We start from the raw sequence: 21,828 nt of genomic DNA, 5'->3' as shown, positions 1-21,828 counted from the left end.
TCCTCCCCTCTCACCCCCACCCATCCCTTTGTTTCTAGACAGCACTTATCTCTCCACCACAACCACTGTGCCTGCAAACCTGCTCCTCAGAGGATGATTTCTTTAATTGTTATTTTAAATCTAAACCAGGCTCCTGCACCAAGCTCCCAGTCCCCACCAGTCCCTGCAATGTGCTGCCAAGGAGTCTCCCACCACAACACTCAGGGAGAAGCTGCAATGACATCAGACCATCACAGGGTATTTATCCAAGGACTTTCCCAACCCACTGGCAGATTTGCTGCTTCCTTCCCTTCACTTGCTGCTGATTTCCTTCCCCCTTCTGCTGACAGGGTAAGCAGAGGCCCAGCCGATGTGTATAAACACAAATTCACTTGTTAGACTCATCCCAAACCTCAGCAGGACGCTCTGACTCCAATTCAAGGCGCTGCTGGCATTAATATTCCACACAACATCCGTAATCCCAACCCAAGTTCAGCCTCCACCAAACCCAAACTGTTCTAAAAAGTGATCTGAGCCCAACGAGTGCAGCGTTCTCAGGCAGACAAGCCTCGAGGCACAAAGGTCTTTTCCAAGGGCACACCGTGACTCAGAGGCAGGACCAGGAATAGAACTTCCCAGCCCTGATTACCAGGCACTATTAGATAACAGCCAGCAGGATCCCAGCCCATCCCTGGGCACGCCAAGCTTCTCCAAAACACTCCCTGGAAAGCGAGAAACCGCCTCAGTTTGGGACTTTTGGGACTGACAAAGCCACTGACCCCTGCAGCTCCATGGCCTCAGCTCCAGGGGGAGGGTGCTGGGAACAGGGAAAGGGGTGTTGGGTGAAGGGAAAGGGGAGTTGAGTGAAGGGAAAGGGTGCTGGGTGCAGGGAAAGGGGTGCTGGGCACAGGGAAAGGGGTGTTTGGTGAAGGGAAAGGGGTGTTTGGTGAAGGGAAAGGGGTGCTGGGTGAAGGGAAAGGGTGCTGGGTGAAGGGAAAGGGGTGTTGGGTGAAGGGAAAGGGGTGCTGGGTGAAGGGAAAGGGGTGCTGGGTACAGGAAAAGGGTGCTGGGTACAGGAAAAGGGTGCTGGGTGAAGGGAAAGGGGTTTTGAGTGAATGGAAAAGATGCTGGGTGAAGGAAAAGGGTACTGGGTGCAGGGAAAGGGGTGCTGGATGCAGGGAAGGGGTGCTGGGTACAGGAAGAGGGTACTGGGTGAAGGGAAGGGGGTTTTGAGTAAATGGAAAGGGTGCTGGGTGAAGGAAAAGGGTGCTGGGTGCAGGGAAAGGGGTGTTTGGTGAAGGGAAAGGGTGCTGGGTGCAGGGAAAGGGGTGCTGGGTGAAGGGAAAGGGGTGCTGGGTGCATGGCAAGTGACCCTGGGTGCATGGCAAGCGACTCTGGGCACAAGGCAGGCTGGTAGCACCAGTGCCCACCCAGCAGTGCACGGGGGCAAAGCCCAAAATCCAGCAGTGCCACGTGCCAGCCCAAAGCACCGACCCTGGGCAGAGGCTGTGGTGGCACCTCCCGCTCAGCTGGAGCTGCCTGGGAGCTGAGCAGGATTGCATCAGCCCCTGAAGGCTCTGCCATTCCCTGGGAATGTCTCCAGGGAAGCTGCACAGGGCAGCAGTTCTGTAACTCTGCTCCTGCTCATCAGCCTCACCCCGGGCTGGGATGTGGCCTCCCAGGAAAGTCTGAGACAAACCACACCCGATTTCAAAGGGGCAGGAGCAAATCCTCCACCCCCTGCCCTCGGCAGCCTCCAGCAGCTGCCTCTCCCCTCCTCCCTGCACCAGCACACCCAGTTCCTGCTCCCCAAATTCTGCCTTCACACCTGGGGGGTGCTCAGGTGCCCACCCCCTCTCAACTCCTGCGTGCTCTGAATGGCTGCAATGGGCCCTTCCCATGAGATCAGATGTTTCAGCATCACTGGGAAGAGCTTTGATCAAACCAGTCTGGCCCAGTCCCCTAAAGGACCCCAACCCAGTCCGTGGCAGGAGACGACGCCCCTGACTTTTTCCTCTCTCTGCAACTTTTCTTTTTCCTCTCCCCGCTCTTCGTTTTGCTCTTGAAGAGTCTCAGTAATTTTCCTCAGCCCTGATATTACTGATCCTATCTCCTGCCAGCCCCGGGTGTGTGTTTTATTTATTATTTTAGGATGACTGGACAAGCTTATCACAAAGCCCATAAATTACACCCCCACCGCACACAACCAGCTCCCCATCACATCACGAGCTCGTCCGAACCCCAAGTGCCAGGGGAGGGGATCCAGAACATTCTAGAAGTGATTTGGGCTGGAGAGCATGACCTGGAGAACATGCCAGGACGACCCAGCACCCGCCCTCTCCCAGGTGCCTGGATCCAGCCCTGGAAAAGCCCTTTCTCTGGGACCCCTGAGCAGCAGTGGGGGGACAGGGACACGCTGCCTGCCCTGCCCGTGCCCTGCTGGGTGCCAGGGCCGTGCAGGGCTGACAATCTGGTGCTGTCTGCCGGCGCCAAGCGGGCCGTGGGCACCACCACGCAGACCTGTGTGGGCTCCATCTGTCCCCACAGGCACTGCTGCCGCTCGGGCACGCTGCCCAGCTCAGCCTCCACCCATCCCAGACCCCCCAGAGCAACGAGGTTGGACCCCCAGTACCCCCAGCACCCCCAGCACGGGGGTCCCGCTCCGGGCACGGCACTGGTGGGACACCAGGACAGCACAGACACGGCCTGAAAAGAAGCCACATCCCAAAATCCAGGGGCAGAGCAGGGACAGAGCCCCCCCAGAGCAGTGCCCAGCTCCCTGCCAGCCCCCCCCCAGCAGCCAGCCAGGCTGGCAAGGGTTGGATTTGTACAAAGAGAAAGGCAAGAGGAGAGGGCCAAGGTAGAATTAACATATCGCTGGCTCTTCAAAAGCATCAAAGGGAGATAATGGTCCGAGGGAGGATTTGAAGCGACAGCCTTGTTACAAGCAATAAAGCAGGAGGCTCCTTGCAGCAGGGCTCTGCAGAAGGTAGGGAGAATTACAAAGGCTGAGATTATAATTACAATGAAAGTCATGTCCATGATGCTGCAAAAACGATGGACTAAACAGGACCAGGCCCCCCTCCCAGAGCACAGACGTGTGTGCACAGGAGCTGGAACACACGTGGGAGAGCAAGGAGGGGGTGGAGGTGCTGCCCTGAACCCAGAGGGATGCTTGGAGGGGTGCACACACACACACACACAAACACACTCACACAAACACACTCATAGGCTGCAGAGAGGAAAAGCAGAGCTGGAGGGATGTGATCAAGGACACACTGGAGTTAAGTTCAAAATAAACCAGTCTTTGTGGTTGTCCCAGGAGGAGACAGGAGGTAAATGAAATCCAAGCGGGTCATCGCCCTGGCCAAGGTGGATTTCCCTTGGTTAGCAAATAAAACACAAACCTGTTAGTGATTAACAAGGCAGGACCAAGTGTCCCTCTAAAATGGGCAGCAGCAGCAGCCCCAGCTCCCACAAGGGAGGACAGAGGCAGCTTCATCGGCTTTTTAATTAACTCATTTCCAGGAGTTCCAGTTCCTGATCGAGTCCCCCCCTCAGGCACGACGTCTTGACAAACAAAAATCTCCTTGAAAAATAACTGCGAAGCGAGTTTAATCTGTTCCTCCTTATTAAAGTTTTTTTTTTAATGCTTTTCAGCACAAGAGAAACTGAATTAAAGTGGAAATGGCAAAGTGACAAGACGAGAGAGAGTCGAATGCAAACAGTGAGCGGGCAGAGCGGGGAGCGAGTGCTGCAGATATTGTCACCTGGGGTCTCACAATCATTGCAAGGATCTCTCAGACCTGAGCAGCAGAGAGGCCAGTGGAGACAGGACGGGATGCAGGAGGGCTGGGGCTCGTTCCCATCACACCTGGGCTCCTAAGGAGGCTCGGTGGGTCACCCAAACCAGAGCCCTCCATGAGAAGGGCACCAAGGCACTCGTTTTGCTGCTCTGGCATCTTTAGGCAGAGCCTTGGGGTTTGCCACCCCTGTCCCCACCCCCCAGCCCCCAGAGGCTCTGATGGCCATCACAGTGTCACCAGAGATGCCACAGCCACAGCCAGCTGTCACAGTCACTCAACGGGACCCTTGTCCCAGCTGCACGGCTCAAACTTTCCCTCCAGGACCCTCCACCTGCCCACGCACCCTCCTCCTCCTCCAAGAGCATCAGCTCTCCAGCACCAATTACAGCCTTGACCTACAGCGTGGTGTCTCTGGGGCAGCCCAGGTGACACCAGAGCCCAAACACCTCTGTGCATTTGCATCCCTGACTCTCCCTCAAGCCCCCTCCTTTCCTGATAAGCAGATCTGCAATGTCTGCTCGGAGCAATGCATCAGGACACGCTCTGCTGAGGAGCAGCCATGCCACTGCCTGCCTGGGCTCCAGAACCTCCCTCCTGCAGCCTCCACAGCCAAGGTCAGGGACCTCTCCCGTGCTGCAGGTGCCCTGGGGACCAGGTTTGGTGCCCAGCACACCCCCAGCCCGCTCGGGAGGGGGGGTGTGTGTGTCTCTGTTCCACCTCTACCCGGCCCCTGCACCAACAGGAGCTCCCCGCAGGGGTCAAGGTGTCCTCCACCTTCCATCCTGCTCCCGGGCCAAAGGTTTTGGGGGAAAGCAGGGAGAGCAGGCAGAAGTTGGGCAGATCAGATGGCAGAGTAGCCATGGCAACGGCACGGCGTAGGTGGACCAACACAATAGGGACGTGCAGGGTAAACCCGGCAGCGAGCAGGCAGCGAGCAGGCAGCGAGCACCGCTCCGCTCCCCGCCGGCAGCGCCGCGCTCCGACCCCCGGTAGCCTCGGGGTGACCTCCCCCCTTCCATCAGGGCGCCCCCAAACCCGGGGAAGCTCATCCCTGTAGGTAAACACCCGAGAAACCCAAGGGACGAGGGCCGGATCCTCGGCGGGGTCGCCCGGACACGCCAGCACCGCAACCGTGCCCTCGGGGGGGGTGACGGCAGCCGCGGCCCCCCCGCCGCCCGCCGCAGGGTCCCGGGGGTACCGCTGCCCACCCACCCCCTGCCCAGCCAGCAGCAAAGCTGGGGGGGGGCAGGACCCCGACACGCGGCTGATGGAGACCGACCTGCTCTTCCCCGCTCCCCTCCCGACGCTGCCGGTGCCGCCGGAGCGGGGCTGGAGGAGCCGCAGGGACGGCGGAGCTGCCGCTCCGGCTGCTGCTGCTGCTGCTGCTGCTGCAGGGCTTTGGCGTTCCCTCCCCTCAGCCCGCTCCGCGCCAGCCCAGCCCCGCCACACCGGCGCAAGGACCCGTCTCGCAAGGACCCCCGAGGCCACGGGCGGAAGGAGATTGGGTTGGGGTTGGGAACAGCAGGAAACTTCGGGGCAGGGATGGACGGACGCGTTCACCTTGCCCGGGTGTGCCGGAGAACAAGGATACGCGCGGCCCTTCCAGGGAGGAACCGCGGTGAGGAAGGGGGAGCACCGGGAGCGTGGCCGTGCCAGGAGGAGCGCTCCAGGTGCATCCCACCTCCAATCCCCCGTGGGCATTTACCGGGCATCTCCCTGCCAGATGATTCCATGGGCTCATTGCTGCCCTTCCCAGGGCTGCCATCACTGTCACCAGCGTATTTTTTACCCACTTCTCTGGGACTTCAAGACCCGGTTCCATTAAAAAAAACCAACAACCAAACAACCAAGGAGAAGTGGGGTGACCCACAGAGCTTTACACGACTCCAGCTCCCCCGTTCCCAACCAAACCGTGGGCCAGGTCTCTTTTAATCAGCCAGGAATTGCTCCCAGGAAAGCAGAATCAGGGAATCGATAGGGACAGCTCCAGGGACAGGCACACACGCTCATGTTACTCCCGACAGCCTCACACGCTCTGCTCCACCATTACAGCCCTTCCCGCCGCTCTCCACCTCCGGAGACCAACATGACACCTCAGGAACCACAAGGGAGGACCCCACTCCCCTCTCCCACCACACTCGTGCCTCCAGGGTCACCTCAGGCAGCGCTCACAGGCCACCAGCCCCACTGGCTCTGCAAAGGTGGAGTGCCCAGGGACCCCCAACCCTGCCCGTGCCGGGTACCCCACGAGGACAAGGCGATGCCAATCCCATGCCGAGGCCACGGGCACCTCTCCGTGTGGCTCTGGCACCCCTCAGGGGGCTGGAGCGAGGTGGGGGTCAAACTGTTCCTCCCCTTGCAGGGGTCCGGCTTTGGGTACCCACCTGGGGGTCCCCGCAGGGCTGGCAGGTGCCCTGTGGGGAGGATGCCCAGCCAGGCGAGCTGGAGGCAGGACAAACCCCCGCAGGGCACAGGGATGCTGCGTGCCCAGGCCACCATCTGCCCCTCTGCACTGCCCGGGAGGGGCAGAGGGGATCAGTGTCCCCTGAGGGGGCACAGGGACACAGGTGACGACGCAGAGCTGCCCTGGGACCTGGCATGGGCACCACCGGGGGCTTTGCACGGCCCCCACGTGCACATGGAGGGGGGCACGGTGAGACCCCCCAGGTGCTGCACCAAAGGGCAAGGCAGGGACGATGGCACCCACAAACTGCCACCCCCTCCTGCTGCCAGCCACAAACTGCCACCCCCTCCTGCTGCCAGCCTGGGAATGGGGGGAACCCCCAGGAAAGGGGAAAGGGGGGGAGGCTGGAGGAAAAGGGAGGCTGGAGGGAAAGGGGGGGACTGGAGGGAAAGGGGGGCTGGAGGGAAAGGGGGGCTGGAGGGAAAGGGGGGCTGGAGGGAAACGGGGGCTGGAGGGAAAGGGGGGCTGGAGGGGAAGGGGGGCTGGAGGGGAAGAGGGGCTGAAGGGAAAGGGGGGGCTGGAGGGAAAGGAGGGGCTGGAGGGAAAGGAGGGGCTGGAGGGGAAGGGGGGGGCTGGAGGGGAAGGGGGGGGCTGGAGGGGAAGGGGGGGCTGGAGGGAAAGGGGGGGGCTGGAGGGGAATAGGGGGCTGGAGGGAAAGGGGGGGGGCTGGAGGGGAAGGGGGGCTGGAGGGAAAGGGGGGCTGGAGGGAAAGGGGGGTTGGAGGGAAAGGAGGGGCTGGAAGAAAGCGAGGGCTAAAGGAAAGTAGAGGCTGAAGGAAAGGGGGGCTAAAGGAAAGGGGGGACAATCCCCTCTCCGGGGCCGAGCCCCGCTGCCAGCGCAAGGACACGATCGGTCGGTGCCGGGGTGGGGGAGAGGGCAACCAGCATCTCCAGGTGGCGACCGGGAATTTTGGGGAGGGGCATAGCGGGATGGGTGGGAAGCACACCAGGACAGCCGGGGAAGGGGAGCTCGGGGGGAGAATCTGACACCGGGGGGGGACACGACCCGCTCCATCCCGCTCCGCCCGCCCGGTACCTGCGGCAGGTGAGCGCCGCGGGGTCCGCAGCGCCGCTCGGCCCGGCTCGGCCCCTCCCGGCTCCTCTCGGCCCCGTTCGGCCCCGCCGGGCTCGGCTCGGCTCGGGGGGCGCGGGCGGGGCCGAGGGGGCGGAGCCACCCCCTCCTCCCGCCCCGCCCCGCCCCGCCCCGCCCGCGGCAACGTCGCCATGGCAACCGCGGCACCGCACCGCCACCGCGGCGCCGGCAGGGGGCGCTGAGCGCGCGGGGGGGCGGGGCCGGGAGGGAATGGCGGGAGGGGGGGGGGGGAGGGTTGGGAACATCCAGGGATGGACACAGGGATGGACACCGGGAATAATGGGGATGGACACTGGGATGGGCACAGGGATGGACACCGGGAATAACGGGGATGGACACCGGGAATAACGGGGATGGACACTGGGATGGACACAGGGATGGACACCGGGAATAATGGGGATGGGCACCGGGAATAACGGGGATGGACACCGGGATGGGCACTGGGAATATCAGGGAGGGACACAGGGATGGACACAGGGATGGGCACTGGGAATCACAGGGATGGACACAGGGAATAACAGGGATGGGCACAGGGATGGGCACCAGGAATAACAGGGATGGGCACAGGGATGGGCATAGGGATGGGCACAGGGAATCACAGGGATGGGCAGAGGGAATCATAGGGATGGGCACTGGGAATCACACATGGATTCATGCATGGATTCACACACACATGGATGTGCACACAGGGATGGGCACCTGCATCCCACCCTTCATCCCTTCCTGCATCCCAACCTTCCCTTCCTTCATCCCAACCTTCATCCCTTCCTGCATCCCAACCTTCATCCCTTCCTGCATCCCAACCTTCATCCTTTCCTGCATCCCAACCTTCCCTTCCTTCATCCCAACCTTCATCCCAACCTTCATCCCCACCTGTAGCCCCCCCCTACATCCCTGCACTCCCTGCCTGGCCCTTCCAACTTCATCCCTACCTTCCCCCCCACCTTCATCCCTACCTGCCCTCCCCCTCGTGCCCCATCTCGTGCCCCACACCCCTCTGTGCCCCCCTGGGTGCTGCTGGGGGTCCCTGGGGGTCCCTGGGGGCCGCACATCCACACTGCCTCTTATTTATTCATTCCACAGGCGGATTTATCCCGGGCAGCTGCAAATCTGCTGCCGTCAGGCGGCCGCCACCACGTTCCTAACACTCAGCTCCAGCCCTTTCAGCCTTTCCAGCCTTTCCAGCCTTTTCCTGGCCTTTTTTTCTTTTTTTTTTTCCTTTCCCTGCAGCACAACTGGACAAGCTGAAATCCAAAATTCCAGACACTTTTTCAGAGGGACACCTCAGCTCCAGCTCAGCCCCGGGGCTCGACCCCACCCTGCATCCTCTCAGACGAGGTCTAATCCCAACACAGCTTTTTACAGGTTACGGACAAGAAATGAGTCCCTAATCCCTTTTTTCCCTAGGATTTAGAATCCATCTGCACAAAGCCAGTCCCAGTCCCAGTTCCCCCGCTGAGCCCCGTGTGGGAAAAGCACATCCGAAAGCAACGGGAATATTAGAACCAGGGACGGACCACAATATTATTTTCCTAATAACATAACATTATTTTCCTTATTTTCCTACCTGTCCCTTATTTTTCTAACTCATTCCTCATTTTCCCAGCAGTTCCCAACTTTCTGTGAACTCAACACGAGGCACCACAGAGAATCTCTGGATGAATCCCAACTCCCAGAGCATCAACCACGGGATCACAGAACACCGGGGTTGGAAGGGACTTTAAAGATCATCCACTTCCACCCCCCTCCTGCCGGATTTACCCCTCCCAGGGCAGGATTTTCCCCCCAGTTCCCACAGCCAACACGCTCCAGCAGCCCCCCATCCCCATCCCATTCCCATTCCTCTCTTCATCATTAATATTCCCATTCAGCGCCTTCTCCCATCTGGATTTTAAATCTGCCACAGGTCTGATGGGGGTTGCTACAATTATTCCCCTGCATTTTATTTTTTTTTTTTTTTCATTTTCCCTGCTCTGTTTTAAACACACAAATTTAAAACGAGCATTTCTCTCCCTTTCCCATTCCCGTGCTTTTTGCTGCGGGCTCTGCCAGGCTGAAAAAGGGATTGTTGACATTTGTGGAATGTTACTGTTCGCCTCTGATGTTACCAACTCTCTTACACGTTAACTTTGTCTTCAAAATCCCAATAAAACAGCAAAGCCTGGGATCTGAAACACCTCCCGGGCTCCTCTGGAATAGCAAAGCGAGTTTCAGATGTTTCAGGCAGAGCCAGTGCTGGATCCCAATGTCATTTAAAGGTTGGCACCTGAGGTTTCCAGGGTTTTTAGAATCATTTCTCCCTGTTATTATTTACTGCCTGTGGGAGAAATGAAGAAAAAAAGGGGGAAAAAAGAGGGCCAAAAAAAAAAAAAAAGAAGAAAAATAGGATTTTGTAGGATTTTGGGGGGTTTCTGATTTCTGTACCAGCTGCAAGTAGTTGATGCTTGTGGTGGGGGAGTGATGGGACCCAAAAATCCTGGCTGGGTTTGCCCGGTGCCAAGAGATGCCCAGACACCCACCACCACCCCAGCAGATAATTCCAGAATCCAGATCATCTTTCTTTCACCTTATAAAAACCCCCTGCAGTTTATCAGACCCTGAGCCAACACAAGCTGGATTTTTTTTTTTCGTAGCCGCCGCTTATTTAAAAAAAAAAAGAAAAGTCCTTAAATCCCTGTAATAACAGGAAAAAAAAAAATCCTATTTATTGACTGGGAAGTACCACCCTGTGCCTGGGAATGTCCCTGGTCCCCCTCATAAGAGGCAGAGCTGGACTCTGCCCCGTGTGGGGCTGATCAATAATCACCCCTCAGCCAAAATCCGGGGGTTTGGGGGCGTGGGGGGCAGTGCCAGGCAGGTGACAGCCCCGAGGAGGCAGCGAGGCTGCTGGTTTTCCTGACACAGCTGGATTCCCTTCCGCTGTGCCAGGTCTGGGAGCCGTCACCTCCCTCCCTCGGGGTCTGTGGGGGATGATCTGAGGTTTCCTCCCAGCCCCTTCCCCCGGATGCTCCGTGTTCCCCTGTCTGGGTGGGGATTTATCACCAAACGGGGCCCAGACAAGGGGGATTTGGGGTCCCCTGCACCCCGAGGGCACCCCCAGGCACAGGGAGGGGTGTCACCCCCAGGGATGGTTCATCCCTCGGGCTCTGCTGCTTTCAGAAGGGCTCCCAGATGTGTCACCTGCTCCGAGGACCGGCTGGTCCCTGGGGAACACAACCAAAGGATGTCCTGGCATGGGCACGGTGCCAACCCCCAGCACACCTCATCCATCCCCATCCAACATGTGCTGGGGCAGAGCCACAGCCCCTCCCTGCCTCTGCCTGTCCTGTCCTGCAGCCCCCCTGAGCTCCCCAGCCCCTTCCTGGGCAGCCAAGGGGGGAGGCACTGGCATCCCAGAGGCAGCTCCCAGGCAGGGGGGTCAGGCTGCCCCTTCCCCAGCAAAGTCGGGGTTTGCAGGACAAATCCATGTGGGAGAGCCCCACTCCTGGGAAGAGAGGGGGTGCTGCCCTCCAGGGATGGAGGATGCTCTTCCTCACACCTATGGAACGTTCATCCTCACCTGGGGGATGCTCATGCTCATATCTGTGGAATTCTCATCCTCACACCTATGGAATGCTCATCCTCACACCTGGGGGATGCTCTTCCTCACACCTGTAGAATTCTCATCCTCACACTCAGGAGATGCTCTTCCTCACACCTGTGGAATCCTTATCCTCACACCAGGGGGATGCTCATCCTCACACCTATGGAACTCTCATCCTCACACCTGTGGAACTCTCATCCTCACACCTATGGAATGCTCATCCTCACACCTGGGGGATGCTCCCCCACCGCCGAGGCTGCTACAACCACCCTGCCCCCCAATCTCACGCGCCATCCAAGCCCCCCCACACGAGCCCCTTCCCCTCCAGCCGCCCCTAAGGGACCACAAAGGGCTCCCTGTCCCCCCTCACCCCATACCCCGAGCAGGAGCCGCCCCTCACCTGGTCCCGCATCCTCTCCTGCTGCCCCCGCAGCGCCAGCGCGTGCTGCGGGTACTTGCTCTTCAGGTGGTCCATGAAGGCGTCCCTCTTGCGCTCCATCTCCGTCTTCTGGAGGCCGGTGAGGGCCTCCAGGCTCTGGGCGGCGATGACGGTGTGCCGGCGCTCCGAGGTGTGCACCAGCCCTACGTTGGAGAAGCGCCGGGTGCCGTTGCCCAGGGTCCGGTACTCCCGCGGGTACTCGGCATCGTCGGCGGAGATCATGTGGCTGCTCGTCCTTTCGGGATCTGCGCGGGGCGGGCAGAGCACAGCGGGGTCAGGGCCGGCCCCCCCCCGACACGGGGCGCAGAGGTTTGGGGTGGGGAGGGTTTGTTTAAGCTGAGGGTGGTGGCTGGGGCTGGCTGGGAGCGGGGTGGTCCCGCGGTGGGATGAACGGGAAGGGGGTGTCCCCGCTCCTGGACACGGGGCTGGCGGTGGCAGGAGGTGGAGGGGGCAAGGGGGATGGAGGGGCCGGGGCAGCGGGGGGGATGTAAGGGCTGGGATGCCACCAAAACCACGATGTTCAGAGTGAAACAGGAATTAAACAGCGTTGGGTCATTAAAACAGCACAGACAAGACACGGGAACTGAGCGCTGCTCTGAGGCACAGACAGACAGAGGACACGACACAGGACAAACCAAAAAGAAAATTAAATCAGGCCAGAGGGGAGGGGAGGTTCGTGTTGTGTCAGTGTGGGCACTGTGCCAGGGGGGCCAGGCCCCCCATGCCCTGCCAGAGACCCCCGCGGAGGGCTCAGCCCCCCATCCTGCAGCTGCTTCTCCCAGAGACCAGCCCAGCCCACGGCCCCAAACCCGGCATTGCAGGGATGCTCTGCCCCGTGCCAGCCCTCTCCCGGAGCTCAGCCCACCCCGGGCAGGCAGGGAGGGGGCAGGGGGGCAGCCAGGGGGTCACACACACAGGGAGGCAAAAGGGACTCGTCCCTTTGCTAATAATTCATTCCCTGCACGTTGTGACTCGGATTTCCAGGGAAGCTCAGCGGTGCTGGATGCCTGGAAGTCCCCACGCGCTGCCAGCGCCTGGCACCTCCTCGGTGACTGCGGGACGAGGCCACCCCGCAGCCCTCAGCCCCTGCCCAGCCCCGTGCCCGCTGCAGAGCAGCTCCAGGGCACCCTCTCCCACCCCAAAAGCCACTGCTGAGTGTCTCATGTCATCAGAGCCGGTGTCACCCAGCCCTGGCCCGGTCCCAGCTGTCTTTGCCACCACTAACTAGTTTGGCAGCGTGTGCTGCAGGGCTCCACCGGGCTCAGGCTTCCCTTTCGCTCCCCTTTTAACCTTGATCCATTATTCATCCCCCTCCTCGTCCTTTCTCCCCCCCACTCCCTTCCTTCCCAGAGCTCCCGTCAAGCAAATCATAGAGGGTTTCTCCTTCTCCCTTAATTATTTATCAGCCCAACATATCAGCTTTGTACGGGTGTTATTAACGCAGGATGGGACTCCAGTGTGTGCTACGGACACGATTCCTCCGCTCAAGGTCGTACAAGGGGGTTTGCTCCGAGCCAAGCGGGAACATCACACGCTCAGCAAATGCCACGGGGACATCCCAAAGCCTGAATTCCCGTTTTCTCCTCCAAAAAGCAACCAGTCCAGCTCCCGTCCTGCCACTGAACGTGACCTTGGCCAGGCTGTCACCCCCTTTCCCAGAAGACAGGGGAAGAGCTGCAGCTCCCCTCCCTCCCCAGCTCGCCCCGCTGGGTTCCCGTGTCACAGGGGAGGGTCACAGGGGCACATCAAAAACACCCTGAGTTCCCCCAGGGAAAGCAGCACAGGGAAATGTCAGAGGGGACACCTTGGACCCGTTGCTGGCAGAGGAGAAGGCAGCTCAGAGAGGGGCAAGGGCATCGCCCCGGGGTCCCACCGGCTGCGGAGCCGCTGCCAAACCCGGCACTGAGGGGAAACACGGATGGAGCAATTTGTCCTGAACGCCCCAACCCAGCCCCAGGAGCTGCTCGCTCACCTCTCCCCTCATGTAACAGCCCCAGAACACATTTTTTTCCCTGGGGGTTGCTGATATCAGGCAGAAAACTCTTTCCCCCCCTCGTCCGGTCGCTCGAGCACTTGTTCTCTGACCACAAAGCAGCAGAGACGTGTTTGGGGGGCAACTGTGCCCAGCGCCCAACACCCAGCCCAGCCCCAGCACTGGCAGTGCCCTGGAGCACCCCTGGGAGCAGCCAGGGTGCTCCCAGCTCCGTTTGGGGCAGTGGGACCCCCAGCACCCCCCGGCACAGGCGATGTGCCCAGTGTGGTATCCCCACCAAAGCAGCCCCTCGGCAGAGCCGGACCCCGAGCGCCACAGGGACTCCCAGCCTTGTCCTATCCCATCGGAATGGTGCGCTGGGAAGGCTGGGAAAGAGGGACGAAGGGCCACCCTGACAGCTCCAGCTGCAGCGGTGACAGGGCTGGGAGGAAGGAGCTGCAGCTCCTCTCCCTCGCTGGGGAGAGCGGCTCGAGGAGGCCTGGAGCCGGAGGAGAAGGCAGGGACGGGGATCCGGGGGGTGTGAGAGGGGCTCATTCCCTGCAACCACCTCCCGGGTGCCTCCACCAGCCCCGGGTTCAGCAGCCCTGGGATGGGGCAGCGTTTCCAGCCCCTTCCCACCCTCCTCCTCCTCCTCCTCCTCCTGATCAGCATGCAGCTCCCCGCTCCCTAATTACATGCTCCGGGAGTGGAACGCGCCAGCTCTCGCTGTCCCTCTGCCGACTGCTAAAGAGGATGATTTGAACAGCCCTGCACGAGCTGCACAGGGGTCAGAGCCAAGCTGGAGCCCGTCGGGGGCTCTTCCACCCCCGGCTGTGCCACATCCGCTCCCACATCCATCCCCAGGGCAAAGGAGGGAGAGACAGCCCCAACACCAGGAACCCCGAGATCCAAGAACCCCTCCGAGGCAAGAGGAGGAAAAGCCACTGCAGACACGTGTACTGGCCTCATGTCAGCCACCTTTTCCCTCCAGATAGCCCAGAGACGATATCGGACAAGGAAACAACCACCAGCTGGGCCACGGGGGTTCTTTGGGAAAGGGACCCTAAAACACTCTCACAGTGGTGCCTCCGTGGCACTATCCATGAGAAGAGGGTGCTAATCCTTCCCTCACGGACTCGCCCCGAGGGTATAATTCCATCCCCTCGCCCCAAAATCCCCCCACAAAGTTGTTTCTCCTCCTCCCCGGGTGCGGGGATGCCGGAGCAGTGGTACCCACACACGGGCTGCCCACGACAGCAGCAGCAGCAGCAGCAGCACATCCCTGGAAAGTGCTTCCCGACGCTGCTTCCAAGTAGGTCACTGGGGTGGGAGAGCCGGTGGCCGGAGCCTGCACGGGGTGCCCACCTCGGCAGTGCCCCAGCCCAGCCCAGCCTGGCAGGGTGTCCCTGCGGGATGTGTCCCCCCCCTGCCCCGGGGACCGTCCCATCGCTTACCCGCGGGCGCGGCTCGGCTCCCACGGCGGCCGGGAAGCTGCTCCGGCGGGACGGGGGCTGCGGCCCCCCGGGGCTCTGCAGGGGCTGGAGGCGGCTCCTTGGCCGAGCGCAGGGCTCCCACCACAGCCAAAATCCCGCGGTAAATCCTGGCCAGCCCCTCTCCGAGCAGCGGGAGGTTAAGGGAACGCGGTTCTCTTTGCCGATTCATCCATCCATCTTCCTCACCTGCCAGCAGAAGGTGTCACCCGCGCCGGGGCACGGCCCCGGGCTGCTAGCAGGGTCCGGCCATCGCCTGCTTCCCGGGAAAACAGAGGCGCCGGGGGCACCGGAGCCTGACCGCGCTTTAGGTGATGCTCTTCAGGGTGGGAAAGACCCCCAAAAACCTTCCCGGTGCTGCGGGCGCTGCCCCGCGGGAGCCGCGCCGGGTCGGAGCGGCTGCGGGCTCGGCGGCGCGGTGCGCCCGGGTCCCCCCGCCAGCAGCCCGGCAGGGCTTTATCATCAAAAGGATCTTTTCAAACACAGTTTATTACTGCAGTTTCATAAATCTTCATGAGGCAGCAAAAGCTCGCGCGGGTCGTGAAAGCGCCGGCAGTTAGCGGAGCATGAAAAATCGGCCGAGAAAGCGGTCGTACAAAAAGGGGCGAGGGGAGGGGAAGCGGAGAGTGCATCTGGGGAGAAAGGGAGGCGAGAGAATAGAAGCCCCTCGGAGCGATGCGTCTCCCCCGCACCCGGCCATTAACGCAGCCGGAAGAGCGGGATGCACTTGCTTCCTCCCGAAGGCTGCACTGCCGCACTGCCAGCGCTGCCTGCTCAGCACCCACGGAGGCTGCCCAGCACCCAGAGCCCCGCTCGGCACTAACCCCTTCCTCGCCACGCCGCAGCCGGGCTCCCAGGGATGGCAGGGAGGGATGGGAAGCGCAGGGAGAGCCTGCAGGGCTCCCGCGCCGCTGCACTTAACTCATGTCGTGCTGCAGAAACACCCACCCCTTCCCGAGCCGGGACCCGCTGGGATCAAATCACAGAATGCTGGAACGGTTTGGGTTGGAAGGGACCTTAAAGTTCCACCCCCTGCCGTGGGCAGGGACCTTCCGCTAGATCAGGTTGCTCAGAGGCACCTTCAGAGCCACTGCTGTCCCCGCCCCTGGCTCAGCCACGCTCTGTTTGCGCTCATTTTGGGACGGTCAAGTGCCCTCCAGGACCTGCCCCGGGCTCACCCTCACAGCCACATCCAAAGAGTGCTGGGAGCTGCCCAGCTGCCCGAGGTTATCCAACTGAAACCGTGCCCAGGAGCAGAGACAAGGCAGCCCCCACACCAGGGGACACACGAGTGCCCTCCCCCCGTGCCACCACCATGAGCCGAACGGGTCCAGCCACCACCAGATCTGGTCACTTAAAATCAGCTCGCAGAGAATTAAAGCCCTGTTTTCGGAGCCCACGGGCTGTGGACGCCCCTGTCCCATGGGAATGCCGGGAGCTGGACAGACCCAGGGTCCATCCCAGCATGGGAATGTGGGAGTGAGGGGTCTGCTCCGTCTCCTTGTCCCTCACAGCAACACGGGGAGTGAAAGCTGAGGGCGACTGGGCCGGAGCTTCCCCACCGTCCTCTTGCTCCTGGGCTGATGGACACCCTCCACCAAACCTCCTGGGAAAAGCCAGGGGATGCCAAGAACACCCCTAAGGAACCATTTACATCCATCCCAGGACAAATCTCCCCCATGCCCTGCAAGCCCATGGAGCTGTGGCTCTGCCACCTCCTCTCCCCATCCCTGAGGATCCCCCAGCACTGCCCGGGCTCAGCAGCAGCCAGCGGGCTCCCCGCCAGTGCCTTTCACTCCCAAATTCAAGCAGAACCAAGGACAATAGAACACCCCCCAACTGTTTCCTCAGGAACTTCCCAGCTGGGTTAGCGCAGACCCCGCAGCCCCGGAGCCAGGATGCCACTTGGCTTCTGGGCAAGGGCAGGGGCACAGTGCCCGTGCACGGTGGTGCTCCGTGTGTGATCCAGACTGTTCCCAGCCTCTACGTGCCCTGGATGCTGCCTGCACCCTCCCTGCATCCCGCTAATCCCAGCCCTGCCGACGCTGGAGCTGCACAGGGACAAGGAGTCCGGAGCCGCTCCGTGTCCTGGTGCACACTGGCTGCTCCCAGCTGGAGCTCAGAGAAGTCCAGCTGGCACCCCTCCACGGCGCTGCCCTGACAAGCAGCTCCTTCACTTTGGAAGCGGGAGAAACCACCGGATAAATTCGCATGTCATTTGTCAAAAACCCAAAGTGAAGGAGAAATCCCATCTGGCCAAGCCCTGGAAAAAGCGGCAGCCGCTTCCCACCTCGCCGGGTGTTATCCCGCCCGCGCGGGCACATGGAAACGGGAGAGACGAGTTCACCTCCTCGCTCCCGGGGAACGGCAGCGCCCAGGGAAGGGCCGGCACACCTGGATGCTCGCTCGGAGCTCGGGATCAGCACCTTCAGGAGCTGCCCTGGGTCAGCCAAGGGAAAACAAAGCGGGACAGGGGGAGAGACGGCGTGGGAAGGACGGCTGAGGGAAATCTCCCCACTGCCATCGGCGTCCTCCCAGACCTTTGGCAGGAGGCCGAGGCCGGCGGCACCCTCTGGGCACGGAGAACATCCCTGCCCGGGGCCGGAGGAGGATGGAGCCCTGTGTGCCCTGGCACGAGGCGGCAGCACCCTGGGCTGGCAGGGAAGGCACAGCAGCTGGGGAGGTGCCAACAGCCGGGTAAAAATAAAGGAGAGGGGAGGATGGCCAGGGCCGGGCTCCTCACAGCTCCAACACAAACCACTTTGTGGGCTCGTCTCCCACCCCGGGCCTGGCAGGGGATGGGATGGGAATATCCCGGGAATAGCTCCGAGCCTGGGGGTCCATCCTGGCTCTGGAGAGCAGAAGGAAACTGAGGCACAGGCAGAGAGCACGGGTCCAGCTGCAGGGGGGATGCTGAGAGGGGAGGGGGCCAAACCCAGGGTGGGAGCAGGGGGATGTCACCATCAGTACCGAGCCTGTCCCAGAGGGACTGGGAGTTTTCCCAGGATTTTGGCAGCCCCTGCTGGCTCCCTGTCGTGTGGCTGCCTCCGTGCAGGGATGTGTGGATGTGGGGCAGTGACTCACCCCCAGCCCTGTGGTGAAGCACAGCCCAGTCTCCCTGTGAGCCAGATCCCTCCCCCCCGATCCTCAGCCTGGTGGGAGAAGCCTTTGGGATGAGCCCAAGGCAGCAGCAGGAGCTGGACCCCAGAACCCCTGCAAAGCTGCCCCTGCAAAGCTGCCCCTGCAAAGCTGCCGTTTCCATCCCCCCTTCCCCTGGAGAGGGGGAATTTTGCTGCTCAGAGGACCCCCCCTGCCCTGCAGGTCTCCCAAGAGGATTCCCAGCACCACCACGGTTTGGGCTCAGCCCCAGGGACACCACTGTCCCCACCACGCTCTGACAAAGCCAGTCCCAGCCCAGATCCCTGCTGCTCCCACCTTGAGCTGTTCAGGCAAACCCCCCTGGAAATCAATTCCAAGCTGTCAGGCACCGGGAAAGGGATAAACTGCCCCCTCAAGACACCAAATCGATGATTTCTCTTCACCCAGGCACAGGGAGCGTGGGGGGATGATGGCAGGGTTGGGGTCCCTCTGCAAGCAAGAGCTGGGTCCAGGTGGAAGGGAAGAGCCCCCAGAGCAGCTCCTGTTGTGGCACAGGGCAGGGAAGACGCGTGTCCATGTCCTCTGCAAAACTGTTCCATGGATGGATGGACAGGGAAGGCTCAGGAGGCTGCAGCTCCAGCCTTCCTGATATCCTGTGACTGCACATATTTACTGGGATAACGGCAGGACCTCACCCCAGACTGCCAGCAGGGCTGGGGGTTGGTGTCTTATCCTCATCTCTCTGCAAGCAGAGCAAGAGGGCAGGGGCTGGAAAGGCCACGGAGCTGGGCAGGGGTGAGGAAGGGTTGGCAGAGAGGAGGAGAAGGGGGAGGAGGAGGAGGGTGGGCTGGAGGGGACACACATCGAGATCAAAAATCGATTCCTGACAGGACAGGAATCGTTTCTTTCTCTAACGAGACACTGAGGAAGTTACTAAACAGAGCAAGGCCACCACAATCAGAGAATCCCAGGATGGTTTGGGTTGGAAGGGACCTTAAAGCTCATCCAGTGCCACCCCCTGCCACGGGCAGGGACACCTTCCACCAGCCCAGGTTGCTCCAAGCCCCGTCCAACCTGGCCTTGGACACTCCCAGGGATCCAGGGGCAGCCACAGCTTCTCTGGGCAACCCGTGCCAGGGCCTCCCCACCCTGATGTTAGAGAATTTTTATCTAACATCTGATCTGAACCTCCTCCTTTCGGTGACAGGAGAAACGGGAAGGAGCAGAGTGGTCCAGCAGGAGCCTCCAGCCTGTCCCACAGACATTGCCAACCACCAGGTTAAAGCCCAGAGCTGGGCACGAGGCCCTTTCCATCCTGCACCCCTCATTTCCACCCTGCATCCCTCGTTTCCACCCTGCATCCCTCGTTTCCATCCTGCACCCCTCGTTTCCACCCTGCATCCCTCGTTTCCATCCTGCATCCCTCGTTTCCATCCTGCATCCCTCGTTTCCATCCTGCATCCCTCCTTTCCATCCTGCATCCCTCCTTTCCATCCTGCATCCCTCATTTCCATCCTGCATCCCTCGTTTCCATCCTGCACCCCTCGGGGGCAGCCCCGAGGGGTTTGTGCCCCCAGCCCGGGCACCACCACGCCGGCCTGGAAACACGGGCAAGCTCTGCTTCGGAGAGCTTGGGATCAAAGGCAGAGCCAAACCTCAACAAGTCCCTGGGGAGGAAGGCTAAAGGAGGGGCTGCAGAGCCCCCAGGGCAGGGAAGGGCCGCGGGCAGAGGGGGATGCTCCTGCCAGAGCCCAGCCATGCACTGTGCCCGCCCCGTGGTTTCCCTGGATGCACCCGGGGCAGTTTTCCCAGGCAGCTGCTCAGTGCCCTCACCTCCTGCCATCAGTGCAGTCACGCTCACCACACGCTCCCCGCCGGGAGGCCGGAGCCTCCTGACAGCAGCTCCCACTCCGTGTGGTGTCAGAGCAAATCCAGCTGGGAGCAAATCCAGCTGACGGATCATCACGGAGCCGAGGGAAGGGAAGGGAGGAGACCACCCCTCCAGCACCCCGACCAGGAAGCCACGAAAGGAAGAATCCAAGCCAAACCCACGGTGTAGCCAGCCCTTGCCCCACAGTCTGGGCCCCCGTTGGAGTCACCAAAGAGCTCAGCTCCGTGAGGAAGCGCTTGGGAAGGGGATTTTTCCCGGCTCGGAGCGTCGGGGACCACGGCGATGCAGGGACAGCCACACCACACAGCCCAGCACAACCCTCAGCTCCTCTCTGCCTTGGCACGAGGGGCCCAACTCTTTCAGAGGCTTGGCACTGCCACCATCACGATGTGCTTGGAGGCACATCCCGGAGCTCAGCAGGTCCAGCCACGGCGCTGAGCCCCCTTCCCGCAGCCTGCGGGCAGGAATTGGGGGGCACTGCCTCTCTGGGGGGCTCCTGCCAGGACCTGGGGGATGCTGGGCTCTGGCAGCTGCGGGGGAGAGGCTGGGAAAAGCTGGGCTGGTGTCACGGAGGGGCTCGGGAGCCCTGGAATGCTCCGAACGGGGGTGTGCAGAACAGGCCCTATTTATAAGCGCACAGGTAGCACGTTGGTGGTTGGTCACAGCCTGCCGTGCCAGCCTGGTTAGTCACAGCTAGTTAAAAAGCAGAAATGCTGGGAAAAAAATATCTCAGAGCCACGTCTAAAGCTTCTCAGATGCAAGGAGAACACACTCAGGAATGGGAAACATGGGGTGGGATCCAGCAGGGCTTCGCTGTCAGCCCGATCAGCGCACACAGACCATGGGACAGGGATGCTGTGGGGACATGTGACGTGTCCCCCCTGCCTGCAGGGCACGAGGACACCGAGCTGCCTGGTCCTCACAGGGCTCCCTGCCTGCTGCCACCTCCCACCTCGGAGTGGGATGCTGCAGGTGACACGAGGACAAGGCCACTGCTCTGTCCCAGGGGCAGGTGCCACCCCCTCTCCCCCCGGCACTGAGAACACCCTCCTGCCCTGCTGGGGCACATTGGAGAGAAAACCACAGCCCGAGCCTGCAGCCCTCCCACCAGCGCCAGTCAGAAGCTGTCCAGGCAGTGAGGTTTAGTCAAGCAAAAGGAGGGCAGCAGCAGCTGCCTCAGCTCTGCCTCCTCCTCCCACCAGCGTTGGGCAGCCAGCCCAGCCCAGCCCAGTCCAGTCCAGTCCAGCCCAGCCCAGCCCAGTCCAGCCCAGCCCAGCCCAGTCCAGCCCAGTCCAGCCCGCCCCATCAGCCCCTCCTGGGGCAGAGCCCACCCGTGTGGGGCTGGGAACAACCCCCTCCACTGTCCCCACGCAGGGCAGAGCCTGGGGATCATTCCCCAGCCCGTGCCATCCATCCCCTCCTGCAGCAAAGCCCACCTGCGAGGGCTGAGACCATCCCCAGGCTGGGCTACCTGTCCCCTCCCCAGGGCAGAGCCCACCCGTGTGGGGCTGGGATCATCCCCCAGCCCACACCATCCATCACTTCCCAGGGCAGGGCCCACCCGTGTGGGGTTGGGATTATCCCCAGCCTGTGCCATCCATGCCCTCCCAGAGCAGAGCCCACCTGTGTGGGGTGTGGATCACCCCCAGCTCACACCATCCACCTCTTCCCAGGGCAGAGCCCACCCGTGTGGGGTGTGCATCACCCCCACACCAGGCCATCCATCCTCTCCTGGGGCAGACCCCACCTGTGTGGGGCCAGGACCACCCCCCAGCTCACACCATCCACCTCTTCACAGAGCAGAGCCCACCTGTGAGGGGCTGGGACCATCCTCAGCATGTCCATAGCCCCCTCCCAGAGCAGAGCCCACCCGTGTGGGGTGTGGATCACCCACCTGGCCCCTGTGTGGGGCCAGGACCACCCCCAGCTCACACCATCCACCTCTTCCCAGGGCAGGGACCACCTGCGAGGGGCTGCAATCATCCCTCAGCCCACGCCATCCAACCCCTCCCG

At 61.5% G+C, this 21,828-nt stretch overlaps 1 protein-coding gene across 27 annotated transcripts in view; it reads right to left on the bottom strand.

Moving 5' to 3' along the window:
- The window catches only part of SRCIN1 (SRC kinase signaling inhibitor 1), a 76,244-nt gene that overhangs the window by 32,430 nt on the left and 21,986 nt on the right, over positions 1 to 21,828 (bottom strand). For 18 of the 27 annotated variants that reach the window (XR_010425229.1, XR_010425231.1, XR_010425230.1 and 15 more), the window contains exon 1: positions 7,285 to 7,977. Coding sequence is in view for 13 of the 27 variants with exons in the window: in XM_064636358.1 (XP_064492428.1) it covers positions 7,285 to 7,962 (678 nt within the window). In the remaining 14 variants the exon portion in view is untranslated. Of the gene's footprint in view, positions 1 to 7,284; positions 7,978 to 11,324; positions 11,609 to 14,789; positions 15,590 to 21,828 lie in introns of those variants that run through there. The other 9 variants (XR_010425241.1, XR_010425242.1, XR_010425240.1 and 6 more) reach the window with 6 other exon arrangements.

This window comes from Pseudopipra pipra, chromosome 26 (genome assembly GCF_036250125.1).
Source record: "Pseudopipra pipra isolate bDixPip1 chromosome 26, bDixPip1.hap1, whole genome shotgun sequence".
Classification (NCBI taxonomy): domain Eukaryota; kingdom Metazoa; phylum Chordata; class Aves; order Passeriformes; family Pipridae; genus Pseudopipra; species Pseudopipra pipra.
This window is presented reverse-complemented; position numbering and strand designations above follow the sequence as displayed.